Source organism: Nicotiana sylvestris, chromosome 9, assembly GCF_000393655.2.
Source record: "Nicotiana sylvestris chromosome 9, ASM39365v2, whole genome shotgun sequence".
In the NCBI taxonomy this organism is placed as follows: domain Eukaryota; kingdom Viridiplantae; phylum Streptophyta; class Magnoliopsida; order Solanales; family Solanaceae; genus Nicotiana; species Nicotiana sylvestris.
Genome location: NC_091065.1, coordinates 37,675,628 through 37,701,852, shown reverse-complemented (window position 1 = coordinate 37,701,852; position 26,225 = coordinate 37,675,628). Strand labels below are relative to the sequence as shown.

The 26,225-nt window shown below is 38.2% G+C and overlaps 1 protein-coding gene across 2 annotated transcripts; it reads left to right on the top strand.

Annotated features, from left to right (window-relative positions):
* The first annotated feature begins 489 nt into the window (after positions 1–489).
* LOC104243817 (probable glycosyltransferase At5g03795) lies at positions 490–8,136 on the top strand. Of its 2 annotated transcripts, none has more exons than XM_009799078.2 (3): positions 490–1,004; positions 4,404–4,971; positions 7,492–8,136. In XM_009799078.2, exons 1-3 carry the CDS (start codon positions 683–685, stop codon positions 7,970–7,972), a joined length of 1,371 nt encoding a protein of 456 aa, XP_009797380.1. In that variant the 5' UTR covers positions 490–682; the 3' UTR covers positions 7,973–8,136. The 2 variants fall into 2 exon arrangements, with proteins under 2 accessions (XP_009797380.1, XP_009797381.1); XM_009799079.2 differs by having other exon boundaries at positions 4,322–4,971.
* Positions 8,137–26,225: the final 18,089 nt, after the last annotated feature.

Sequence of the window (26,225 nt, the reverse complement as noted above, 5' to 3'; positions counted from 1 at the left end):
AAAGATTAAAATTTAAAGTTTGGTATTTTTGAGAAAATTAATTTGGACAATTGACTTAATAGTCAGATATACTCAGAAAAAAAAAAATCTACTTAAACCACACAACATATATTGGCATTATTAGAAAATAACATCTATTAAACCAAAACATAATTTAAGAACTTTATGACTTCAAAAACAAAAAAAAGAAATTGTGATGTTCTTATTAAAAAATTAAATTCTAACCATACAAAGGGAAGAAGAAGAAGAAAAGCAAAGTGTTTAGACAATTTCTTTTGCAAAATCTGTTTCATCGTTTTCAAAATTCTTTTTACCCAAATACTATTTGTGTTTGCAGAAACTAAACAGTACCTCTGGAGTAGTTTCTCAATTTTTCGGAACTTTTTTCTCTAATGTGTTTTATTAATTCATTTGTTTTCCAAAAACTATTCAAAGGTCCGTTTGGATACTGTCAAAACATATGGGATTTATTTGTACTTTAGCCTGGGAAAGAATGTAACGAGGAATTTATGCGTCATTTCCAGTTGACATTGCTACTTGTCAGAGAAAAAAAAACAGCATTTTAAGTGACTGTACCCATAAATACTTGTACCGCAACTATTCATCATTTATGCTTCCACCTACATCCTGCAATACATCTCGGAATGTGCACTTACTGTTGAAGAAGCAGGCAGCAGCTTGAATGGCGAGTACTCCATTGTCGATAATGCTGAAAATTCTCACACACCGTCGTGACTCAAACTCACCACAATCCTTCTTCTTTTTCATACCCACAGCCTTAGCTCTCGTCACCTCTCTCTTAATTCTCTTCTACATTTCCTTCATTTCCAAATTCTTCACTCATTCCCACCAAACCCATCTCACATTCACTCGTTCTTCTGATTTTTCATCCTTTAGCTCCACCTCCCATAAACCGGTCAACATTTCATTTCTTGGCTCTATGCAAAGTTTTGGTACTGGGGGAATTGGAAATGTTCAGAGCCAGAGGCATATGGAACTGAATGGTAAGATAAGAAAAGAATTTAAAATCGTTGACTTCGTAAAATTTTACTATTAGTTAATTCCTCAGCCCCAATTTTATGTGATGTAATTTACTTTACAGTCTGTCCCAAAAAGAGTAATTTTTCCTTCTAAAAAAGTCTACATTTAGAAACAATTTGACTTTCAACTTCTTATTTTATAATGATATATATTTATTGACACACAAATACCTGTGAAAAAAAATCTTTTATTTACTTATTAAACTGGTGCCCAGTCAAACAACATTACATAAAATGGAAAAATGTTTTTTTTTTCTTTTGCTAAAACAGAAATATTATTAAAAGCTAAGAAAGACAGGTAGTATAGTTTGTACATAAGGGGACTGCTCTTCTTATACAAATGTTTGAACAGCCATTATTGAAATCAAGTAAAACATAATGCGGAGGTTCTTCGTAATGTAGTGGATGACAACGGTGTTGGCCAGTACAAGGAGCTAAGGTCATGCCATGTTTTGTCAGGAGATCCGCTACATCGTTTGCTTCGCGATATATATGCTTAAGTTCCGGCTGTCGCAGCTGTGTCATCAATAACCTAGGGATCTGTTTCTATCTGTAGTGGGTAGAAGTGAAAGTCCTGAGCAATTTGCAATCCTATCAACAAAGCATGTAGTTCTGCTTCAAGTGCGGATGAGCAAATGAGGTGAGTAGAGAAACCTCGGATCCATCGACATTGGTGGTCTCGAAACACTCCCGCAGCACCCGCAGCTTTGGTGGTGGAGTTAAAGGCACCATCAATATTTAATTTAAGGAAATGTGGCATGGGTGGGTGCCATTTAATATACCGAGCAGTCGAGATGTGAGATAAGGCAGGGGTTGCTGTTAGATAGTGAAATTCTATCACATGGAACAGAGGCAGTGTTGCATAAATTGTGGAAGAGGTTATGGTTGCGAGTAGTCCGAACGTGCCAGAATGAAAGGGACAAGTTGAGCTGTAGGAACTTCAATTCCACGGTAGATGAATGACTGATGGGTGCATGTACACTGATCTTTAAGCTATTCAGAGAAAGATGCTGCGTGCAAGTTAATAGGGAAGAAGTTCCATACAGTATGAGAATTGATGCATTCAAAGAATAAGTGTTGGAGGGATTCAATTTTATTAGGACAGGAATGACAGAAAGGGTGGGGAAGCATATTAATAAAGGAAAGATATGGAGCAGTGGATAGCCGATTAAGACGTAGTAGCCAAAGAAAAGTTTGAATTTTAGGTGGGATATGGAGGGACCAAACCCATTAGACATCAGGTGGATTAGAAGGAAGGTTGCAACGGGTGTTAAGATATAATTGATAAGTGGATTTAGGAGAAAAGGAGCCTATATTGTTCGGAAACCAACAGAAGGCATCTGTGCATGAGGAAGTGGGATTAAATTAAGTATTATGGATGAGAAGTGAGATATCTGCGGGGAGTTCAAAGGAGAGGAAACTAGTATTCCAATTTCCATTATGAAGAAGGTCTAATGTAAGAGATTGTTCAGTATGAGTTAAAGGGCCGGCCGGTTTTCCCTAAACCGATTGGCGAGTTGCATGACCATTTGGGGTTGGCTAGGGTTGTACTGTTCTTTGCCCGAAAAAATATAATACAATATATTATTTTCTATCCTCGAATTAAATTCTAATTGACCAAATGTGAACATGAAAAAGGTAGAAGGGCCAAAAACTGTAGCAGGGAGAGAGGATTTTAGGAAGTGGCTATGTTGTTAGGATGTTTATTCTTTAGCACTTTGCATTGAGAACTTAAAAGAATTGCTGAATTTGCTACACTAAGTTTACTGCTCGAGGTTTTTGATACCAGGGACTGTGTGAAGATTGAGTTTTGTTCTAAAGGATCATATGCTTTATTCATTGAATTAATGCCACATGATGATACTTAAAGGACTTACCTATTTAGAATTAAGAACCTTGTACAGTTCAATGATTTGCTTTCCGAGTTCATCATTTGGGAACCTCGTATGTTCAACGATTTGATTTGATGCTTAAAGAATAATGCTTTATTCTTTGATTTAATGGTACTGGGCACATGATGATGCTTAAAGGACGTAGTTATTTAGAACTGGGAATCTCGTACATTCAACGACATAGGTTTCCAAGTTCATCATTTGGCACGTTAGACGCATTAGAAGCTATTTCAGTTGATTGTTTGATTTATTCAGTGAGTTGGTGATTTGGATCCACCCTTAGTGAATGCTTATAACATCTAAAGAAGGAAAAAAATAAATTTAAATGAAAGTAAAAGGTTTCAGAGAAATGATGTCCAATTAGTAAATGGACAATGTTTAAGCATATGCATAGAAGGATACGGTAGATGAAATGAAAATAAAAGATTTAACTTTTTGGAGATTTCACTTCATTCTCTTTTGCTTCTTGCTTTTTCACCTCGAAAATGAAGTATGAATATAATAATCTGAATCTTAAGTTTGGCATGCTTACTTTGGAAAGGTATCTAAATAGATGAAACAGGAAAAGTTGCAGAGTCATTATTTTCTCTTAAGGTGCCTTCTATCATCTAAACCTAGTTGTTCTCTCAATTTTTATTCTTCTTTTTCTTTATTATTCTGAGGGGAGTGCAAGAAACTATGGGAAAAATTATTTCTATGTAATATAAAACTTTGGCACCAAACATTTTTGTTTTCGAGGTCTCTGGTGAAAGGTCTTCACATCAATTCCCGGTTTGCAGTTCTAGGTTAATATTTTATACTTTATTAGACCTGGAGTGCAGTCTTTTTCTTACTTTGACATGCTTGAAATTGTTATAAGTAACCCTTCCCAGCTTGGAGGCATGTCGTATGAGTTACTACCACCTTGGGAGTTGGGGTCGCATTAGCTGTTTTCCAGTTTTCCTGTTTGGGACTGAGAAAAGGAGACATTTCAAGATTATCCCACCGTTGGGGTGATTCTGATCTTGTTGTAGCCTGTCGTATTTATGTTGATTAACCGCAGGCTGTAGGTTGATATACCAGCTTAATTTTGTTCCAGTTGTCCATTGGTTTTCCTATATTTAGAAGTCATTCATACATGGCTAAACCAGTATCTTCGGCCCAGTGTATCTTTGAACTATGAAATAGATAGTAGTGTAATATAATTGTGGATTCCAGCCATGTCATTTTGGCCTTCTATAAGTTGTAACTCTTTGCCATATCGATAACTGCCGTGGTTATTTTCTGATAAGTATGATTTTTAGTCAGTTTATTATCTGAAGTAACTATGTATGTGAATGCTATATTATTTACTGCAAATTTAATTGCCTGCAGCCCAATAATATTCTGTCCTGATTGGCATTTTGGCAGGGTGTTATAGCCCTGATTACTGTCTTGTCTGAGCTTTGTCCCTTATTTTCTGGATCTAGAAATAGTTGGCTTTTATTTTCAGGAAAGTATGTTAATGACAACGCGGTATTCCATGACAGAGATACCTTTATGAACGACTACAAAGAAATGAATAAGAGCTTGAAGATATATGTTTATCCTCACCAAAAGGCTGATCCCTTTTCCAATGTACTCTTGGCTGTTGATTTTGAGCCAGGCGGAAACTATGCTAGTGAAAGTTACTTCAAGAAAGTTCTTGTGACTAGCCACTTCACAACAAAGGATCCTTCCAATGCAGATCTTTTCTTTCTACCTTTCTCAATTGCACGATTGCGGCATGATCCACGAGTGGGGATTGATGGTATTAAAGACTTCATAAAAAGCTACATCTTCAATATTAGTCATAAGTACCCTTACTGGAACTACTCCAATGGGGCTGACCATTTCTATGTTGCCTGTCATTCCATTGGTCGTTTTGCCATGGAGAAAGCAATTGATGTTAAGATTAACGCGATCCAAGTTGTGTGTTCTTCAAGTTATTTCGTATCAGCATATATTCCACATAAAGATGCATCCTTGCCCCAGATTTGGCCAAGGCTAGGAAGTGAACCAAATCTTGCACCTTATAAAAGGTCAGTTGAGTCTTTTTGAATTGTATTAGCTTATTTTACTGCATGTATTTCAGAAATCGGACTACTTAGCTGGGGTTAATTTCCAAATTATGACCTGTCTATTGATAAGCACATGGAATCTTACAAGATAATTTTGTTTATCTTCTCGTGTATCTTGGAAAGCTTTTACTGGCATTCATCATATGCCCATCCTTTGGAAAGCTTTTTTTGGCATTCATCATATGTCTTTCTTCTGTGCTCCCATGTGCATATTAAATCGTAATAGATTGTATACCTCATGTGAAACCTGCAAATTGACGTGTCTTGTACGGGAGCCTGTTCAAAAAACTTTGAGGTAATCAAATCCATTTGCCAACTAGATGTTTTTATAGGTTTAACCTTTTTAGATTCTTAATTCCAATTCCGTGGTTAAATATGGTCTATGTTGTAAAGACTTTTTGGTTATTCCTTTTGGTCTTTTAGATTTTCATTCAGGGTCGGCGACCACTTGGTGTCTGCATATTAGTACGAAATATCTCTACTACATATTAAAGAAACTAGTTAGGTCTGGACTTCCCACCAGAGCCTAAAGGGATATTCGTTTCATCAGTTATTGTGACTATTCCCATATATTACTTGGACTTGGATAGTTCGCTGAACCTGTAAGGATATCGAACATAGGGGGACCAATTTATAGAAAGTTTAAGTGTATTTTGCAGAACTCATTAGAGGTAGTGATACTTGTGTCCATGGTCCTGCCTATTTGACACAAGTGCACAAAGAATCCTGGTGACATTGTTGGCCCTGCACCATCACCCAAATGCTTTGTAATGGAATCTCCATACACACTGCTGCCACCAGATAAGCACTATTTTTCTGAATGATAAATGTCAGATATCTTTGACAAGAATGTAGCTGTGGAAGAAAGATGGAGCAGTGGAGGTGAGATTCATGGGGAAAATAGAGTAGATATGAGAGTCAGATGAGACAAAGGGCAAATTTTACTGTTAAGAGATTTTCTAAACTCTGTAGTTGGCTGTAAATGAGAATACAATGGCTTAGGTAAAAGAGAAGATAAGAATCTTAAATGTGGAAATTATTGAACAGAGACGTGTTATTAAGTACATCATAAAAGAATTACAACCAAAACCAATGTTATCAAAGGCGAAAAGCGCAAAAAAGCCCTAAGGTCCGTTGGGGCTTTAAGCGCAAAGCGCAAATAAAGCGAGGGCTTTAATGAAAAAAGGTGCAACTGGAGGAAAAAGTAAAAATATATATATGTAGTCCAAGACCAATAATTATAAGCATGAATAACAAATATATGGACAAAAAAATTGAAGAAAAAATAACGATAAAGTGAAATATCAATTGTTCAGTATTGCATTTTTAGGATTACACTCATTGGCTAGGAAAGTATGCCTTGGAGCCTTGATGCAACACTGAAGCGCCCGCAAAGCGAGACGAAGTGCTCAATATGTTTTGAGCCTCGGTTTAGGGCTTAAGCGCGCCTTAGACAACACTGACCAAAACAACTCCCGCTAGATAGCCGCCCCTTTCTTTCTTTTTACAGCCTCGTGGACGGACAAAAGAAGGGAAGAATGAAAGGGGTGATCTCGTAGTTCTTGGTCTGTGAAGACGCGTTGTTAGGTACTCCAATTTATTTTCCCTTTTGATTTACCTTTGTTGTCTCTTGGTTAAGTTCGGTATTCCTGTTCTTGACTAAGCAGTTCAAATATCTTATGGGATGGTTTAAACAATCACCAACTCATTTGTAAATTGTTTGATGAGAGAAAGATTTACTCAGAACTTGGTCAGTGGTAAGTGCCGCTTCTTTGTTCTGCTCCTGGCTAGCACTGTTTCGCTTGTATGTCGCACCTGGTTTCTTCATACTTTCCTCTTTTCTCCTTCTGCTCGAGGATTCCATTCAACAAGGTACAATTGATTTGTTGTGGTGTATGCAAGAGGCTGTTCCTCCTAGCAACCTTTGGTAGATGAGCAAGCAGTTTGAGTCGGCTGGTAGTTCTCCGATATTGTTATAGCCGTCTTCATATTGTTTGAAGAAGTGTGATTCTGTACACACAGTGAAAAAAGGTAACGGAAGACAAAAAGAAGGGGGGAGGGGGCTAATCCAAGCTTGAGAAGGTTTCCTTTAACTTGCCCTTTATACATTCAGTTGACTGTGTTAAGCTGTATGCTTCAAGCTAGACTAAAGAACGTTGAAGCTCTAGTGACCACCAGTAAGAACTCCTGACCTGAAAATGTGTATATATGAATATGGTGCCGTGTAGCTACTAGATAGGAAGCTCATGGACGAAGGTTTCAGCTGTTTACCACTCACCGGAAACTTCTTTGATAGTGTTTCTTTTTTTTCTGTTGGTTTTGCCGTCAGTAAAAATTATTAGATTTCACTATCTTAGATAATAATCACTTGCACTGTTAGAGAAGCTTTTGGATGAATATATTGTTCAGATCTTTATTTGCCATGTGGGGGGCTTCTTCTTGTGTAGAGATCAATATACTCATTTTATTGAATGTTTTCAGGAAAAAGCTAGGATTTTTTGCTGGAACAATAAATTCTCCTGTACGTGAAAAGCTTCTAGAGTGGTGGGGAAATGATTCTGACATCTTTGTGCACTTTGGTCGCCTTGAAAGATCTTATACCGAAGAACTACTTGATAGCAAATTCTGCCTTCATGTCAAAGGCTATGAAGTGAACACCGCTCGCGTTGCTGATGCCTTGTTCTATGGCTGTGTACCTGTGATCATTGCGAACCATTATGATCTTCCATTTGCAGACATATTAGATTGGAAGCATTTTTCAGTCATCGTTGCCACGTTAGACATCCCTTTATTGAAGAAAATCCTTCAAGGCATAACTCAGCAGGAGTACTTGATGTTGCATAGCAATGTTCTGAAGGTGAGAAAACACTTCCAGTGGCATATGTCCCCTGTAGATTTTGATGCCTTTTATATGGTTATGTATGAGTTGTGGCTAAGGAGAAGTTCTTTAAGGCTTCAATGAACATTTTACCAGATCACACCTTGAATTTTGTATATTAATCCCATTTTTCACAGGGTCACAAGGAACCCTTCTTTGACACGGTACCAGTGATCAGGTGAAAAGTTGGAAATACCAATTGATAAAAGATATTCAATTTGTTGGAACAGCACTGAATAATAGTGCTATTAGAGGTAATCAAAGAACAAAATAATACATGAATAGAGTACAAAAATTCCTAACAAAAGAAACCTAGAGAAATGCCCAAAAGGTATAGGAATTGCAAGGAATAAAGTTTGCAGATGTCATGACCCAAGTTTGCTCTCCGTGAACTGTCGTGACACCACTTAGTCTCTACGACTAGATAAGCCTAACAATTGTGGAAAAAGAAAATAAAATGCGGAAAACTAATAAAAACTGAAGATAAACGAATATAGAAGCGTTTAAGATGCCGTTCGGCATATACTAATACAAGATCTCAAAAACTGAACAACTTCCCAAAACCCGGAATCTCATAAAATCACATGCTAAGGATACTACATAGTGCTCTAACTCCAGAATGTCTAAATTAAAGTAAATACGGAAGGGCTGTAACTACAAGAGAGAATGGAGAGAGACTCCTGTTGATACCCAATTTTTCCCTATGTATTTTTATATACAAAATACTTTCAAAATAACATATATATGCATACATAAGCATACCCAAGTGTTTTAGTATTTTTCCAATCTTTTGAAGAGTTTTTAAATCAATTTACTATCCATTTTAGCAGTACAAAATCCATAATTATTCCCAAAATCATCAATTTTGGTGAATAATTTATTTTTATTCCCATATTTATATCAAAATATAGTTAAGATAATTGCTGCATATTTTTTACAAATTTATTTGGTATTTTTAAAACTAAATTGCATATAATTGCAATTATAGCCTGTTCTACGATTGATAGCATTTTGCAACTATAAAATCATTTTCAGTATTTTTAGATTAATATTTATATATTATTAACTATGTTCAGTGCTTTTAATTTGTTTTAAAATCATTTTAACTATTTTTATAAGATGAAAGAGGGGAAAATTGGCTATTTAACACATAGCCATTTCTATTTCCATTTTAACCTCAATTTAATCCTCAATTCCACCCAATTTAAAACGACCCAATTCCAATTTTAACCCGACCCCTTCACCCGTTTTCAGACCCGCCCAACCTCCTCTTTAATTCTGGCCGTTGATCATTTTGATCAACGGTCGTGATTCGTTCTTTCCTTTTTTAATTCCCATACCCCCTAACCCTAACTCATTTGTATCAAAGACGCCGCCTTTGAACTCTCTTCATCTCCCAAATCCTCTCTAGCCCTCCCCAAAACCCTAATCGACTCCCACCTACTTCTGTCATGTTTCCACCGGAATCCATGGCATTCCTGGCCATGGATGGCCTGTGCTCACTCTCTCTCACCATTAAACCTAAGCCACTCAAGGTTTGAAGGTTGATTTCAATGGCTCTCTTTAGATTTATCTCATATCTGTAAGATCTATGGCCTCTCCGGCCATTTTCCGGCGTATTCGAGCAATATGAGTCTCTTCGACACAGGATCCGACTTTCCTCAAGACCTTCTCATTCTAGGGTCTTCTCTATTGTTTTTAAGCCATCTAAGGTTCTATACTTACTTTTTTTCTTAGATCTGTGCCATGCCTGGTCTTTACTTGACGTCTTAAGATTTTCCCCAAAATTTCCTTTTCAAATTCGATTTTTAGGATTTCTGGAAAGTTTCTTTAAATGTTTTCTGACTCCTTTGTTCTCTCTTTATGTGTGTTTATACTCGTATGTTTATTTCTTATTATGCTCGAGTTTGCTCTCTTTTGTTTCTTTTCTGATTATGAAAGACCTTTCTGTTCTTTTTGTCACTCTCATGCTCATATGTTAACTCGGTTTGTTGTTCCTCATTCTTTGCTATATGTGTTTAAGTTTGAGCTCTTTGATTTTGTTTCATCTTACTAAATTTTGTTGATGTTCATGCTAAGCATATTTTTACCTACTTTGTTTAAAACTCGTAGCCTCTCTTTCTTCTGAATTCATTTGTGTATGTTTGCCTCTCACAAGCCTTTGAAAGGGGCTTCTAAGCCTCTCTCAGTGACTTTGATTTCTCACCTATGATTCTATTTGAAACCCTAAATATTTGGGGATTTTCTTTTTAAAGTGGCACTAGGGTTCCACTTTGGGACCCTAGGTTTGCAGACTCACTATGAGCCTGTAATCAAACTAGAATCCTTTTGTTTGTGACCCTGAAACTTTCAGTAACTCTTTTCTAGGGTAAACGACTCTTTTGTTTGGTTTAGGTGCTTTATATAGGAGAAAAACTCCTCTTTCAAAGGGTTTTCACAACCAAGTGATTGATTCCGAAATCCCTTTAATAAGGCTAATGATTCCTTACTGATTTTTTTCGATTGAACCTCCTTTACCCTACTAGCTGTTTATTTTGATCTTTTTGTGTAGAGATTCTATGCTTGTGATAATTTCCTTAAATACATGGTCTCGTGTATTCCTTTTGTAATTATGTACCAATGTTTGAATTATTTCTATACTTATATGATTCTTTCCTTTATTACATTGATTCCCTGTGATTACAATTGGATCCGGGATCCTCTTGATTGATTTTCGAACTGATGCCCTAATTTTACTTTATAAATACACTATTATTCCAACTTTCCTTAATTACCCACTATGTATTTGACCTTGTTTATGCACTATGTGGTTTCTCTGCCCTAATTAGCCCCATTGAACTAATTTCTTTCCTTATTCTGTCTTGACTAACCGTTTGAGCTAGACTCTTTAATTAAAGGATTCCAGTTGTCTTAATTGACACTAATTGATTGCTATTTCCATGTTTGTGCATCCTTTGCCTATGTATTACTTGTTTTCAAAACTATATAAAGACCTAGTCTTCCCTCTTTACACATTGAAATACACACTGAAATACACACTGAAATACGCACAGAAATACACACGAACAAAAACACTTCTGATTACTTATTGTCTTGCAATACTGTTTGAATTCAATACTTGGCTTTGCTTGAAATCTTTTGGAATTACTTTGTTTGCAACTTGGCTCTCTCAAGGCTACTGTTTTCTTACTTATTTTCCTTTGAAACTGGTATGTCTCTTATTTAATTTTCTGCCTTACCCCTATGTGTTCACTCTACAGTTTCAGACTTTTGTTTACTTTACTGCTCATGTTCAGTAATTTGTGCTAAATATTTTTCTTCCTTGCTTCTGTTTCTGTTATGAATCCCTACCTCTATTCCCTTCTATATGCCTGAGTTAAGGTCTTGACCTGACAGTATCCTAGTTACTGCCTAGGCTATAACCTGATCCATAATGGATCCTAACTCTCAATGTTTGGCTAGCAGGTTGGTTAGGGGGTGTGCCAGCATTCCAATTACTGGGCATGACCACCAGCCTGCCATGTCTCTCCCTGATTCCTTTCCCCCTGTGCACTTACACTTATTCTTAGACTCTTAAGTTCTGCCCCTCTCTTATGAGCCTTGCTTTGGGGACCTTGAGTTCCCTCTGAACTTGGACATCTGAGGGCTGACATTTCCACACTGCACTATGTTCTTAATTCTGCAATGTTTTGGGGTGTAAGCATTGCCCAGAGTCCTTTTGAGACTCTTGGGAACTTTGAGACACTCCAAATATGAGAAAGTCTTTTGGAAATCTGATCCTGGAAGTTGGTTCATCTCATATTGTTGGACTTCGAGTCTGAATTAGGCTGTTTAGATGTAGCTGGAACTTCTGATGTAATTTTACTTATTTTTCTTGATTCATTCTGGTCTGTAATATTTTGTAATAACTATGGGGTGTATAGTAAGAATGGGGGGAGGTCTCTTATGTTATGCATATGGGGTAGATATCATGCTTTAGGTTCTATTTCTGCAATCACAACATTTTTCGTTTATATATCTGCATTTAGAAATTCTGCCTATAAGATTGTTTCATCATGCATTTAGAAACCCTGCCTATAAGTCTTTATAACTTCTGCATTACTGCATTTAGAAAACATGCCTATAAGTCCTGCATTTCTGCATTTTAGAAAGAATGCTTATAAGTTCTGCATCTTAGAGATTATGCCTATAGGTTCTGCATATAGAAAACATGCCTATAAGTTTTTCTGCACTTCTGCATATACCCGCCATTAGGCAAATAATCTTAGGTTTAATAATAACCAATCCATTCTAGATATCATGGCTATAGGGTTCTTGCATTTATGTAGCTTTTTTTAAAACCAATGACACTTAGAGATCATGCTTATAGGAATGAATCAACTGAACCAGTCCCGTTTTGAATCTAAAACCAATCTTAAAGTCTGCAGATCCTTTTCATAAAACCAGCAAACCTTTCCTTAAAATCAATATAGCTCTGTTAGATATCATGTCTATAGGTCTCACTTAGGCAAACCATTAGGTAAGTAATTAACTGCATCAGTCTTTGATAAATTACAACCAGGAAAGGCTAATTCGGACTCCTCATCTGAGAAATATGTGATGAATCAGCCTATCCTATGCTTTAATTTAATTCAGACCATAACCATTACTTGTAAGTCATGCTAGCCAATTTGTTTCTTTAAATGAGGAGGCCTGTTTGAGCCCTTTAACTGTTACGTGTTCTCCCATACCTTCCTTATATGTTTGATTGTCGCCCTAGAATTTTATCCTTTTAAAACTCTGAAAAGCCAAATCTCCCTCCCCTTTAGGATTAGTATACCCAAATGCCTCCGGGACTGATAAGATTAGGGCGGGTACTAGCATGCAATAAGTAACGATACTATTCCGCGCTTAATACCTTAACAGTGTGGGAAAGGGTAGATATGGATATGATGACCGGTACGCTAATACCACGTGTAACCCCTCTTTTGAGGAGTTATTACCGGGTATTGCATTGATGTGATCTATATTGTTTGTAAACCTAGGACCCCCTTTCTTTTTAACTTGTTTTATTGTCCGAACTATTTCCTTAAAATTTCTGCTTTCTTTATTCTCTTCAAACTTTCAATTTGCTTGCAATAATGTGTGAACCCCTTCTTACTTGAGCCCTTAATTGTTTATTTGATTATGTGAAGTCACAATTGTAACATGGTCGGGAACCACACTAGTGGATCTTGAGGGGTGTCTAACACCTTCCCCTCGAGATAATTTCTAGCCCTTACCCAAACTCTGGTTCATCAAACTCAAACCCTTCTTAGTGTCCTAATGCACTTAATCATTAGGTGGCGACTCTTCAAATTCCAAAACCCAATTCCCAAAAGGGAACGAGTTGTCCTCCCAAATATCACAAGCCCGATTTCGCGAGAAAAAGGGGGCGCAACAGCAAGAGGTAATTATTCACGGCGACAGTAGCAATCCCATATACAGTCGCCAGACCATCCCAGCAATTGGAGGAAGAAGGAAGATAGGCAGAGAAACCTACCATCACATTGAGCGAGTCAACGCCGTGGACAAGGACAAATGGTGGGATATACTGAATTGGTGTGGATACGAACCTGGAAAGGGACTTGGCAAGAATCTCCAAGGAATCGCTAAGCCTATCAAGTTGAAGAAACACGGTACCACTTTCGGTTTGGGATATGAATACACTTGGGAGGAATTCAACCACTGGTTGCCACCATGGCGCAGTCCCTACTACCCACTGGAGCATCCAATACCTCGCTTGGAACAGACTTTCCAGCCCGCCAATATCATATATGGGTCGGGAGAAGAGGAAGCACTGGCGGCGATGAGGAATTTGTTTTTGGAAGATGATAATATGGATTGTTGTGTCATTTTTGAGGAGGAGGGGGAGGAAAGCCCTTCTATACAAGCCGTGAGCCGAGGAGCACGCCTCAATAATTGGTCCATCAGAACTACCAGGACCCGGAAAGCTTCAGGGTAGCAAGGCTGAACAAAGCACCATGCATTATCTTTTTTTTTCACTAATTGACTTTCTTTCCGCATTTTTAATATTGAAATAAGAGCTCCAATGTTCAAAACAATTATGAAATTTATCAAAGTATTTCAGTTTCTTATAAATCTTGCTCTTATTACTTTTTATCGTTTACTTTATTTATACAACATTACTATTACTTATCTTGATGAACCAACGATTGTGACGTGCGACGAGGCAACGCAACAAATGTATGTGGACTCAGAATAAGATGATATACCAGAAGAGGTTATTAAAGAGGTTGAGGATTTTGAGAACAGACCTAAGTCTAACCTGGACGAAACTGAGATTGTCAACCTGGGAGATGCAGAAAATGTCAAAGAAACATGAATCAACGTTCATCTGTCACCATCAGAAAAGAAAGAGTATACGGAATTTCTAAGAGAATATGAGGACATATTTGCCTGGTCTTATGATGACATGACTGGTCTCAGTACATCTATTGTAGCTCACAAACTGCCAACCGATCCGACATGTCCACCAGTAAAACAGAAGCTCAGGAAGTTCAAACCTGACATGAGTTTGAAAATCAAGGAAGAAGTCACCAAGCAAGTCAAAGCCAAGGTTCTCAGGGTAGTAGAGTATCCAACATGGTTAGCCAATATTGTGCTAATGCCAAATAAGGATGGGAAGGTTAGAGTCTGTGTCGACTACCGGGATCTCAACCGAGCCAGTCTGAAAGATGACTTCCCCTTGCCGAACATACACATTCTAGTTGACAACTGCGCCAAGCATGAACTGCAGTCGTTTGTTGATTGTTTTGCTGGGTATCATCAGATATGGATGGATAAGAAAGACGCGGAGAAAACGGATTTCATTACACTATGGGGATGTATTGTTATAAGATGATGTCGTTCGGATTAAAGAATGTTGGGGACACCTACATGAGGGCCATGACTAATATTTTTCATGACATGATACACAAAGAGATCAAGGTGTATGTAGACGATGTCATCGTCAAATCCAAGAGAGCCACTGACCACATAAAAGATCTGAGGAAGTTCTTCAACAGACTAAGAAGGTACAACTTGAAGCTGAATCACGCCAAGTATGCATTCGGGGTTCCTGTCGGAAAACTACTTGGGTTCATTGTGAGTCGTCGAGGAATAGAACTGGATCCGTCAAAGGTCAAAGCCATCCAAGAGTTTCCACCGCCGAAGAACAAGAAAGAGGTTATGAGTTTCTTGGGAAGACTTAACTACATCAGCCGGTTCATAGCTCAATCCACTGTCATTTGTGAGACAATCTTTAAGATGTTGAAGAAGGACGCCGCTACCAAATGGACTGATGATTGTCAGAAAGCCTTCGACAGAATCAAGGAATACCTGTCAACGCCGCCAATTTTGGTCCCGCCCGAGCCTGGTAGACCTATATTACTCTACCTCGCAGTATTGGATGGAGCTTTCGGTTGTGTTCTGGGGCAGCATGATGAAACGGGAAGAAAGGAGCAGGCCATCTATTATCTTAGCAAGAAGTTCACCCTGTACGAGGCCCGATATTTTCTATTGGAACGCACCTGTTGTGCTCTGACTTGGGTAGCTCAGAAGTTGAGACACTATTTCTATGCCTATACCACTTACATCATATCAAGAATGGATCCTTTGAAGTACATCTTTCAGAAGCCCATGCCCATTGGCAAGCTAGCCAAGTGGCAAATCCTGCTGAGTGAATTCGACATTGTTTACGTGACTCAGAAGGCAACCAAAGGGCAAGCACTAGCTGATCATCTTGCTGAAAATCCCGTGGATGGAGAATACGAGCCTCTAAAGACGTATTTTCCTGATGAAGAGGTATCTTTCATAGGAGAAGATATTGCAAAATCCTATGATGGTTGGAGAATGTTTTTTAACGGAGCAGCAAACTTCAAAGGAATTGGCATAAGAGCGGTCCTAGTATCAGAAACCGGCCAGCATTATCCGGTGTCTGCCAAGCTCAGGTTCCCGTGCACCAACAACATGGCCGAGTACGAAGTCTGCATCTTAGGGCTCAAGATGGCCTTTGACATGAACATTCAGGAATTGCTAATGATCAAAGATTCAGACCTGCTTATACATCAGGTCCGAGAAGAATGGGCAACCAAGAACTCCAAGATACTCCCTTATCTGCATCATGTACAGGAATTGAGGAAAAGGTTCACAAAGATAAAGTTCTAACATGTTCCCAGAGTTTAGAATGAATTTGCTGATGCATTGGCTACCCTATCGTCCATGATACAGCACCCAGACAAGAACTTCATTGATCATATTCCAGTAAAGATCTATGATCAGCCAGCTTACTGCACTCATGTAGAAGAAGAAGTGGACGGAAAACCTTGGTTTCATGATATCAAGGAATATTTGATGAAAGAAGAATATCCCGAACTCGCAAATCCTACTCATAAACGCACACTTCGAAGATTATCTAACAACTTCTTTCATAGCGGAGGAATCCTGTATAGGAGGACTCCTACTTGGGATTACTAAGGTGTGTCGGCGTAAAGGAAACATCCAGGCTATTGGAGGAAATTCATGCAGGGACCTGCGGTCCGCATATGAACGGCTTTGTCTTAGCCAAGAAAATACTTCGAGCTGGTTATTTTTGGATGATTATGGAAATGGACTGCATCCAGTATGTCCGAAAATGCCATCGCTGTCAGATACATGCAAACATGATAAAGGTGCCTCCAAACGAGCTTATGGCAACAAGCTCGCCATGGCCGTTCGCCGCTTAGGGAATGGATGTTATCGGACCTATCGAGCCTTCCGCATCAAACGGGCACAGGTTCATTCTGGTGGCAATTGATTATTTCACCAAATGGGTTGAAGAAGCATCGTACAAAGCAGTGACTAAGAAAGCGGTAGCAGATTTTGTCCGCGACCGCATTGTTTGTCGGTTCGGAATTCCGAAGTCAATCATCACTGATAATGGTTCCAATATCAACAGTGACCGGATGAAAGCCATGTGTGAAACCTTCAAGATCAAACACAAGAATTCTACAACTTACAGACCTCAGATGAACGGAGTTGTAGAAGCCGCCAATAAGAATATCAAGAAGATACTGAGGAAGATGATAGAAAAGAATAAGCAGTGGCATGAGAAGTTATCATTTGCCTTGTTGGGATACCGCACCACAGTCCGCACATCAACCGGGGCAACTCCCTATATGTTGGTTTATGGTACAAAAGCAGTCATTCCTGCCGAGGTAGAAATTCCCTCCTTAAGAATCATACAGGAAGCCTAACTTGACGATGCAGAGTGGGTAGAGAGTCGCTACGAGCAGCTACCTCTTATAGACGGAAAGAATGAATGCGGTTTGCCATGGTCAACTCTATCAGAATAGAATGTCCAGAGCCTTCAACAAAAGAGTCAAGCCGAGACAGTTTATACCGGGACAGCTGGTGTTAAAGAAGATTTTCCCACATCAAGAGGAAGCCAAAGGGAAGTTCTCTCCCAACTGGCAGGGCCCATACATGGTTCACCGAGTCCTCATCGGAGGAGCCCTCATACTTGCAGAAATGGACGGTGAAGTTTAGCCGAAGCCAATCAATTCAGATGCAGTAAAGCGATACTATGTGTAACTTTTATGCTTTCCTCATATGATGTAATTTGAACTACGCTTGACCTGATTCCCGTTTAAGAGGGGATATGTAGGAAGCCCTATAGGTTCGGTCATAATTCAATAAAAATTTCATTTTCCCCCCCCCCCTATTGGAAACTGGGGTAGAATTTTGAAGAGGACCCTCAAAATTCCGAAGTGATTTCAGCCATTCGATGCAAGTAGTCGTCGGAAGCAGCAGCCCAGTTAACTGGGGCAGAATTTTGAGGAGGACCCTCAAAATTCCGGAGCGAGAGAAGTTGCAGTATCTTGGACCACATCGCAGTCGTTAGTTCATCTAAAGAAAACTATTTTTAATTATGTATTTATTGTCACTAAATCATACATGTCTGTTACGGAAGTTGCTTTGTTTAGCAACGCTACCCCAATGATACGCCCAACATCATCGGAACGGAGCCGAGCAGGTCAAGCAGAGCCAGCGAGAATACGAACTAACCTCCCCTCTATACAAAACTCACGATTTTTCTTTGAATACATGCACTTGAATTGCAAAATCATCAAATATACTATGCACTCACGAGACTCACATTGCTTAGTAATATAACTCTCAGAACCGTTGCACTTACTCACAGCTGCTATCCGCACACAGTGCTCACAGCAGACACAGTATCCCCAGCAGTCACAATATCTCGATCCGCTATTAGCTAAGAAAATTCTATCATCATTTTTCCTTTTTACTCCTTGCATAAGGCTACCTTTCTGCCTTCCGAGACTAAGCATTGTCTCCATCTGCATTTCTCTACATTGCATAAGGCTACCTTTCTACCTTCCAAGACTAAGCATTGTCTCCATCTGCATTGCATAAGGCTACCTTTCTGCCTTCCGAGGTCAAGCTCTACCTCCATCTGTGTTTCTCTGCATTGCATAAGGCTACCTTTCTGCCTTTCGAGACTAAGCACTGTCTCTATCCTGCATTGCTCTGTATTGCATAAGGCTACTGTTCTGCCTTCCGAGACTAAGCATTTTCTCCATCTGCATTTTTCTGCATTGCATAAGGCTACCATTCTGCCTTCTGAGACTAAGCTCTATCTCCATCCTGCATGGCTGAAATATCGCCACTTTATCACTCTTGCGTGGCTGAAATATCGCCACCTTTTATTTACGTCTTGCATCGGCAAAAATATCGCCACCTTTTATTTACGTCTTGCATCGGCTGAAATATTGCCACCTTCTACATTTTATGGGCTGAAAGATCGCCAAATTGTCTAAAGGCGTCATTGTTCGGAGGGACCATTTGCATAGCCCGAGAACGCCAAGCCATGGCCTGAGGACCCCATTTTATCTCTTGCATATCATTATTCAAAGGCATCATAGTTCAGAGGCATCATTCTCATAGCCCGAGAACATCATTTCATAGCCTGCGAATCCTTCATCATACACTTCATGGCCCAGGACGTCATAGTCCGAGGATGTCATCCTAACCGTCCGAAGATAACATTCATGGTCCAATGGGAACTTGCATCACGTTTAAAGTTATGCACAATATATGCTCATTTGCAGGTAAACCGGCTAGCAACGGCCGTCTCAGCAGGGGAGATCTCTCTCCAGTTCCCGCAGCTTATCAGACTCCAACCATCCTTCTCAACCCAAACATCGCGTCCGCTTTTCGAAATCTCTATCGGTATATTCCGCCAATGGATCCTGAACTATATATGGCCTGATTCCTGTAAGACAAAAGATATGTAGGCAGCTCAGGAACCACAGATCAGTCAAAATTCTTCAAATCATTTCATTCGGTCAAAATTGGTCATCATATCTTTACCCGGCAACTCTTTCATCCTTCCCGGTTAAAGAGGGGCAGCTGTTGATAACCAATTTTTCCCTACGTATTTTTATATACAAAATACTTTCAAAATAACATATATATGCATACATAAGCATACCCAAGTGTTTTAGTATTTTTTCAATCTTTTGAAGAGTTTTTAAATCAATTTACTATCCATTTTAGCAGTACAAAATCCATAATTATTCCCAAAATCATCAATTTTGGTGAATAATTTATTTTTATTCCAATATTTAGACCAAAATATAGTTAATATAATTGTTGCATATTTTTTACAAATTTATTTGGTATTTTAAAAACTAAATTGCATATAATTGCAATTATAGCTTGTTCTACGATTGATAACATTTTGAAACTATAAAATCGTTTCCAATATTTTTAGATTATTATTTATATATTATTAACTATGTTCAGTGCTTTTAATTTGTTTTTAAATCAATTTAGCTATTTTTATAAGATGAAAGAGGGGAAAATTGGCTATTTAACACATAGCCATTTCTATTTCAATTTTAACCTCAATTTAATCCCCAATTCAACCCAATTAAAAACGACCCAATTCCAATTTTAGCCCGACCCCTTGACCCGTTTTCAGACCCGCCCGGCCTCCCCTTTAATTCTGGTCGTTGATCATTTTGATCAACGGTCGTGATTTGTTCTTTCCTTTTTTAATTCCCATACCACCTAACCCTAACTCATTTGTATCAAAGTCGCCGCCTTTGAATTCTCTTCATCTCCCAGATCCTCTATATCCCTCCCCAAAACCCTAATCGACTCCCACCTACTTCTGTCATGTTTCCGCCGGAATCCATGGCATTTATGGCCATGGATGGCCTGTGCTCACTCTCTCTCACTATTAAACCTAAGCCACTCGAGGTTTGAAGGTTGATTTCAATGGATCCCTTTAGATCTGTCTCAGATCTGTAAGATCTATGGCCTCTCCGGCCATTTTCCGGCGTATTCGAGCAATATGAGTCTCTTCGACTCAGGATCCGACTTTCCTTAAGACCTTCTCATTCTAGGGTTTTCTCTATTGATTTTAAGCCGTCTAAGGTTCTATACTTACTTTTTTTCTTAGATCTGTGCCATGCCTGGTCTTTACTTGACGTCTTAAGATTTTCCCCAAAATTTCCTTTTCAAATTCGATTTTTAGGGTTTCTAGAAAGTTTCTTTAAATGTTTTCTGACTCCTTTGTTCTCTCTTTATGTGTGTTTATACTCGTATGTTTATTTCTTATTATGCTCGAGTTTGCTCTCTTTTGTTTCTTTTCTGATTATGAAAGACCTTTCTGTTCTTTTTGTCACTCTCATGCTCACATGTTAACTCGGTATGTTGTTCCTCATTCTTTGCTATATGTGTTTAAGTTTGAGCTCTTTGATTTTGTTTCATCTTACTAAATTTTGTTTATGTTCCTACTAAGCATGTTTTTACCTACTTTGTTTAAAACTCATAGCTTCTCTTTCTTCTGAATTCGTTTGTGTATGTTTGCCTCTCACAAGCCTTTGAAAGGGGCTTCTAAGCCTCTCTCAATGACTTTGATTTCTCACCTCTGATTCTATTTGAAACCTTAAAGATTTGGGGATTTTCTTTGATAAGTGGCACTAGGGTTCCACTTTGGGACCCTAGGTTTGCAGACTCACTATAAGCCTGTAATCGAACTAGAATCCTTTTGTTTGTGACTTTGAAACTTTCAGTAACACTTTTCTAGGGTAAACGACTCTTTTGTTTGGTTTAGGTGCTTTATATAGGATAAAAACTCCTCTTTCAAAGGGTTTTCACAACCAAGTGATTGGCTAATGATTCCTTACTGATTTCTTTCGATTGAACCTCATTTACCCTACTGGCTATTTATTTTGATATTTTTGTGTAGAGATTGTATGCTTGTGATAATTTCCTTAAATACATGGTCTCGTGTATTCCTTCTGTAATTCTGCACCAATGTTTGAATTATTTCTATACTTATATGATTCTTTCCTTTATTACCTTGATTCCTTGTGATTACAATTGAATCCGGGATCCTCTTGATTGATTTTCGAACTGATGCCCTATTTTTACTTATAAATACACTATTATTCCAACTTTCCTTAATTACCCATTATGTATTTGACCTTGTTTATGCACTATGTGGTTTCTGTGCCCTAATTAGCCCCATTGAACTAATTTCTTTCCTTATTCTGTCTTGACTAACCGTTTGAGCTAGACTCCTTAATTAAAGGATTTCAGTTGTCTTAATTGACACTAATTGATTGATATTTCCATGTTTGTGCATCTTTTGCCTATGTATTACTTGTTTTCAAAACTATATAAAGACCTAGTCTTCCCTCTTTACACACTGAAATACACACTGAAACACACACAGAAATACACACGAATAAAAACACTTCTAATTACTTACTGTCTTGCAATACTGTTTGAATTCAATACTTGGCTTTTCTTGAGATCTTTTGGAATTACTTTGTTTGCAACTTGGCTCTCTCAAGGCTACTATTTTCTTATTTATTTTCCTTTGAAACTGGTATGTCTCTTATTTAATTTTCGGCCTCACCCCTATGTGTTCACTCTACTGTTTCAGACTTTGGTTTACTTTACTGCTCATGTTTAGTAATTTGTGCTAAATATATTTCTTCCTTGCTTCTGTTTCTGTTATGAATCCCTACCCCTATTCCCTTCTATATGCATGAGTTAAGGTCTTGACCTGACAGTATCCTAATTACTGTCTAAGCCATAACCTGATCCACAATGGATCCTAACTCTCAATGTTTGGCTAGCAGGTTGGTCAGGGGGTGTGCCAGCATTCCAATTGCTGGGCATGACCACCAGCCTTCCATGTCTCTCCCTAATTCCTTTCCCCCTTTGCACTTACACTTATTCTTAGACTCTTAAGTTCTGCCCCTCTCTTATGAGCCTTGCTTTGGGGACCTTGAGTTCCCCCTGAACTTGAACATCTGAGGGCTGACATTTCCACACTGCACTATGTTCTTAATTTTGCAATGTTTTGGGGTGTAAGCATTGCCCAGAGTCCCAAACTTTGACACACTCCAAATATAAGAAAGTCTTTTGGAAATCTGATCCTGAAAGTTGGTTCATCTCATATTGTTGGACTTCGAGTCTGAATTAGGCTGTTTAGATGTAGCTGGAACTTCTGATGTAATTTTACTTATTTTTCTTGATTCATTCTGGTCTGTAATATTTTGTAATAACTATGGGGTGTATAGTAAGAATGGGGGGAGGGTCTCTTATGTTATGCATATGGGGTAGATATCATGTTTTAGGTTCTATTTCTGCAATCACAACATTTTTCGTTTATATATCTGCATTTAGAAATTCTGCCTATAAGATTGTTTCATCATGCATTTAGAAACCCTGCCTATAAGTCTTTATAACTTCTGCATTACTGCATTTAGAAAACATGCCTATAAGTCCTGCATTTCTGCATTTTAGAAAGAATGCTTATAAGTTCTGCATCTTAGAGATTATGCCTATAGGTTCTGCATATAGAAAACATGCCTATAAGTTTTTCTGCACTTCTGCATATACCCGCCATTAGGCAAACAATCTTAGGTTTAATAATAACCAATCCATTCTAGATATCATGGCTATAGGGTTCTTGCATTTATGTAGCTTTTTTTTAAAACCAATGACACTTAGAGATCATGCTTATAGGAATGAATCAACTGAACCAGTCCCGTTTTGAATCTAAAACCAGTCTTAAAGTCTGCAGATCCTTTTCATAAAACTAGCAAACTTTTCCTTAAAATCAATATAGCTCTGTTAGATATCATGACTATAGATCTCACTTAGGCAAACCATTAGGTAAGTAATTAACTTCATCAGTCTTTGATAAATTACAACCAGAAAAGGCTAATTCGGACTCATTATCTGAGAAATATGTGATGAATCAGCCTATCCTACGCTTTAATTTAATTCAGACCATAACCAATACTTGTAAGTCATGCTAGCCAATTTGTTTCTTTAAATGAGGAGGCCTGTTTGAGCCATTTAACTGTTACGTGTTCTCCCATACCTGCCTTATATGTTTTGATTATCACCCTAGAATTTTATCCTTTTAAAACTCTGAAAAGCCAAATCTCCCTCCCCTTTAAGATTAGTAGTCCCAAATGTCTCCGGGACTGATAGGATTGGGGCGGGTACTAGCATGTAATAAGTAATGATAATATTCCGCGCTTAATACCTTAACGGGGTGAGAAAGGGTAGATATGGATTTGATGACCGGTGCGCTAATACCACGTGTAACCCCTCTTTTGAGGAGTGATTACCGGGTATTCCATTGATGTGATCCATATTGTTTGTAAACCTAGGACCCCCTTTCTTTTTAACTTGTTTTATTGTCCGAACTATTTCCTTAAAATTTCTGCTTTCTTTATTCTCTTCAAACTTTCAATTTGCTTGCAATAATGTGTGAACCCCTTCTTACTTGAGCCCTTAATTGTTTATTTGATTATGTGAAGTCACAATTGTAACATGGTCGGGAACCACACTAGTGGATCTTGAGGGGTGCCTAACACCTTCCCTCGAGATAATTTCTAGCCCTTACCCAAACTCTGGTTCTTCAAACTCAAACCCTTCTTAGTGTCCTAATGCACTTAATCATTAGGTGGCGACTCTTCAAATTCCAAAATCGAATTCCCAAAAGGGAACGAGTTGTCCTCCCAAATGTCACAAGCCAAATTTCGCGAGAAAAAAGGGGAGCGAAAACTCCTCAGTCTGCGGACGCAGCAGAAATACCTCGAAGTCTCTGAAGAATCGCATCGCCTCAAGGATAGTAGGGCTGAGCCGAAGAACCTGGATCAGCACATGAAAAACATGCACAGGAACGACATGAGTACACCAAACGGTACTCAGTAAGTGCCAAGTTTAACCTCGATCGGGTAGTGACGAGGAAGGTCAGGGCCCTACTGATTTTAGCTGAAAAAATAAGGTAAAATAGTATAGAATATGGCAATATAATTAAATGCTAACAGTATGAAGTAACACGGGATAATAAGAATAATAACAAATACAACGGAGAGAAAATTACATATAAGAATGTAACTCCACACAGAGATAGCAACCGAGAATCTCCCAGGATACCGTCCTGTAGTCTCCAAATATAAATATCTAGTGGATCTCCTAGGTGTCGTCCCGTAGTCCGACTCATAGTGCACGGGGATCTACCGGAATCCCAATCCGTAGTCCCAAATGTAAATACCCAGTACTGGGAGAATCTACCGGGTGCAATCATGTAGTTCCAATATAATGTGCAGGGGGATCTACCTGTCACGCCCCAAACCTGGGGAGGCATGGCTGGCACTCGGTGTTGTGCTGGCCCGAGCGAACCACTATGTAACTCATGATCGTCCGACCAAAACTGGAACATATATAGGTCGAGTTAGCTGAACTCATTCCTTTTGTAACTATCATGGGCTCACATGGCCACAACTCTGTATTAATGAAACTACCGTTCTTAAAAACATGAATATATATGGGCAGTTGAGGCCTCTGACAATACTGTACAAACTGAACCTTTGTTTATAAAACCTCTAAGATTATTTGACATCAAATAGGACATGGTACTGGCCTACCCATAAGTGTGTAGCAATATCCTGACACGATGACTCATAAAACTCGGATGCACTCCGAATGAGGTGGAGTCTTACCGATCCTTCGCTGAATACCAATTTCGTCTACGATGAGGGCTCGTCAAACTGATTATCTATACCTGCAGGCATGAATTCAGCATCCCCAATAAAAGGACGTCAGTACGAATAATGTACTGAGTACGTAAGGTAGAACTAAAACATAACCATAATTCAACATTAATAGAAGACATATTATGACAAAAATTCAGGCCTATGCAAAATAATCTAGAATATTAAAAATGGAACTATGGACAACAGAATAAAGCTTCAAATAATTTTGGCTAACATGTAAGACCTAAATTACTAATTCGGTCTGCAACGTTATCATAATGATTTATTAAAGGCATTATCCCACAAAAAAAAAGACTGAAATTTTAAAATCAACACTTGCACTTTTGGAAGTTATATCTCCTATACTTACTATTCAACAACTACTACTCCCTTTTCATTAGAAAAATTTACCAATACTATAATGCACATTTAAATTTATTCTCTTTATCAGTCATGTATTTTCTGTTATCTTGCAACAAGGAAACTCATATATCTGAAATCACATCAACTGGCAAACCATAGAAATAAAAGAACCTGCCTGAGAACAAACTTCATTTTTAGAACTGGAATAACTTTATAAATAATGAAATACTCATAGTATCATGCATATGCGTATGTATGTCATGTCGTGCATAGGTACATGTGTTCATAACATCATAAAGCCTCTAGGCACCCCATCACATCATCTCGGCCACTGTAGGCAAATCATCAACGTATACCAGCTGATCAGGTGGTGGTGTATGTATAACGCTGTAATCTTTTCTCATATCCCATATATATATATATATATATATATATATATATAACACCATTTGGTGCCACTGTGGACAAAATCATCAACGTATACCAGCTGATCAGGTGGTGGTGCGTATATAACGCCTAACCTTTTCCCATATCCCATATGTGTATATTTACATATACTAGTTTTTGGACACGTGCATTGCACGTGTGTTCCATATTAATCAGTATAAAATAATATATATATAATATAATATTAAAACATTTTTGTATTAAGTAATACTAATTTTAAAAGAAAAATACAAGTTCAAAATGATTGAGGTTGATCCTATTTGATCGACTTGATTATTGAAAACAAAGATTAGGTATCTTCTAAACTTGTAGTGTTGAATATATAAATTTACAGCTTTTCCTATCATAAATTTAAGGGAAGAAGACGACAAAACAAATGGATTTCCCTATTGGTTATGATCGAACTTTTCTAGGTTGCCGGCGTATGC

Excerpts from the sequence above, each read along its gene's own strand:
- LOC104243817 (XM_009799078.2), top strand. The coding sequence starts at position 683 with ATGGCGAGTACTCCATTGTCGATAATGCTGAAAATTCTCACACACCGT. Across the intron at positions 1,005-4,403 it reads GAGGCATATGGAACTGAATG|GAAAGTATGTTAATGACAAC; the intron begins GTAAGATAAGAA and ends TTTTATTTTCAG. Across the intron at positions 4,972-7,491 it reads AATCTTGCACCTTATAAAAG|GAAAAAGCTAGGATTTTTTG; the intron begins GTCAGTTGAGTC and ends GAATGTTTTCAG.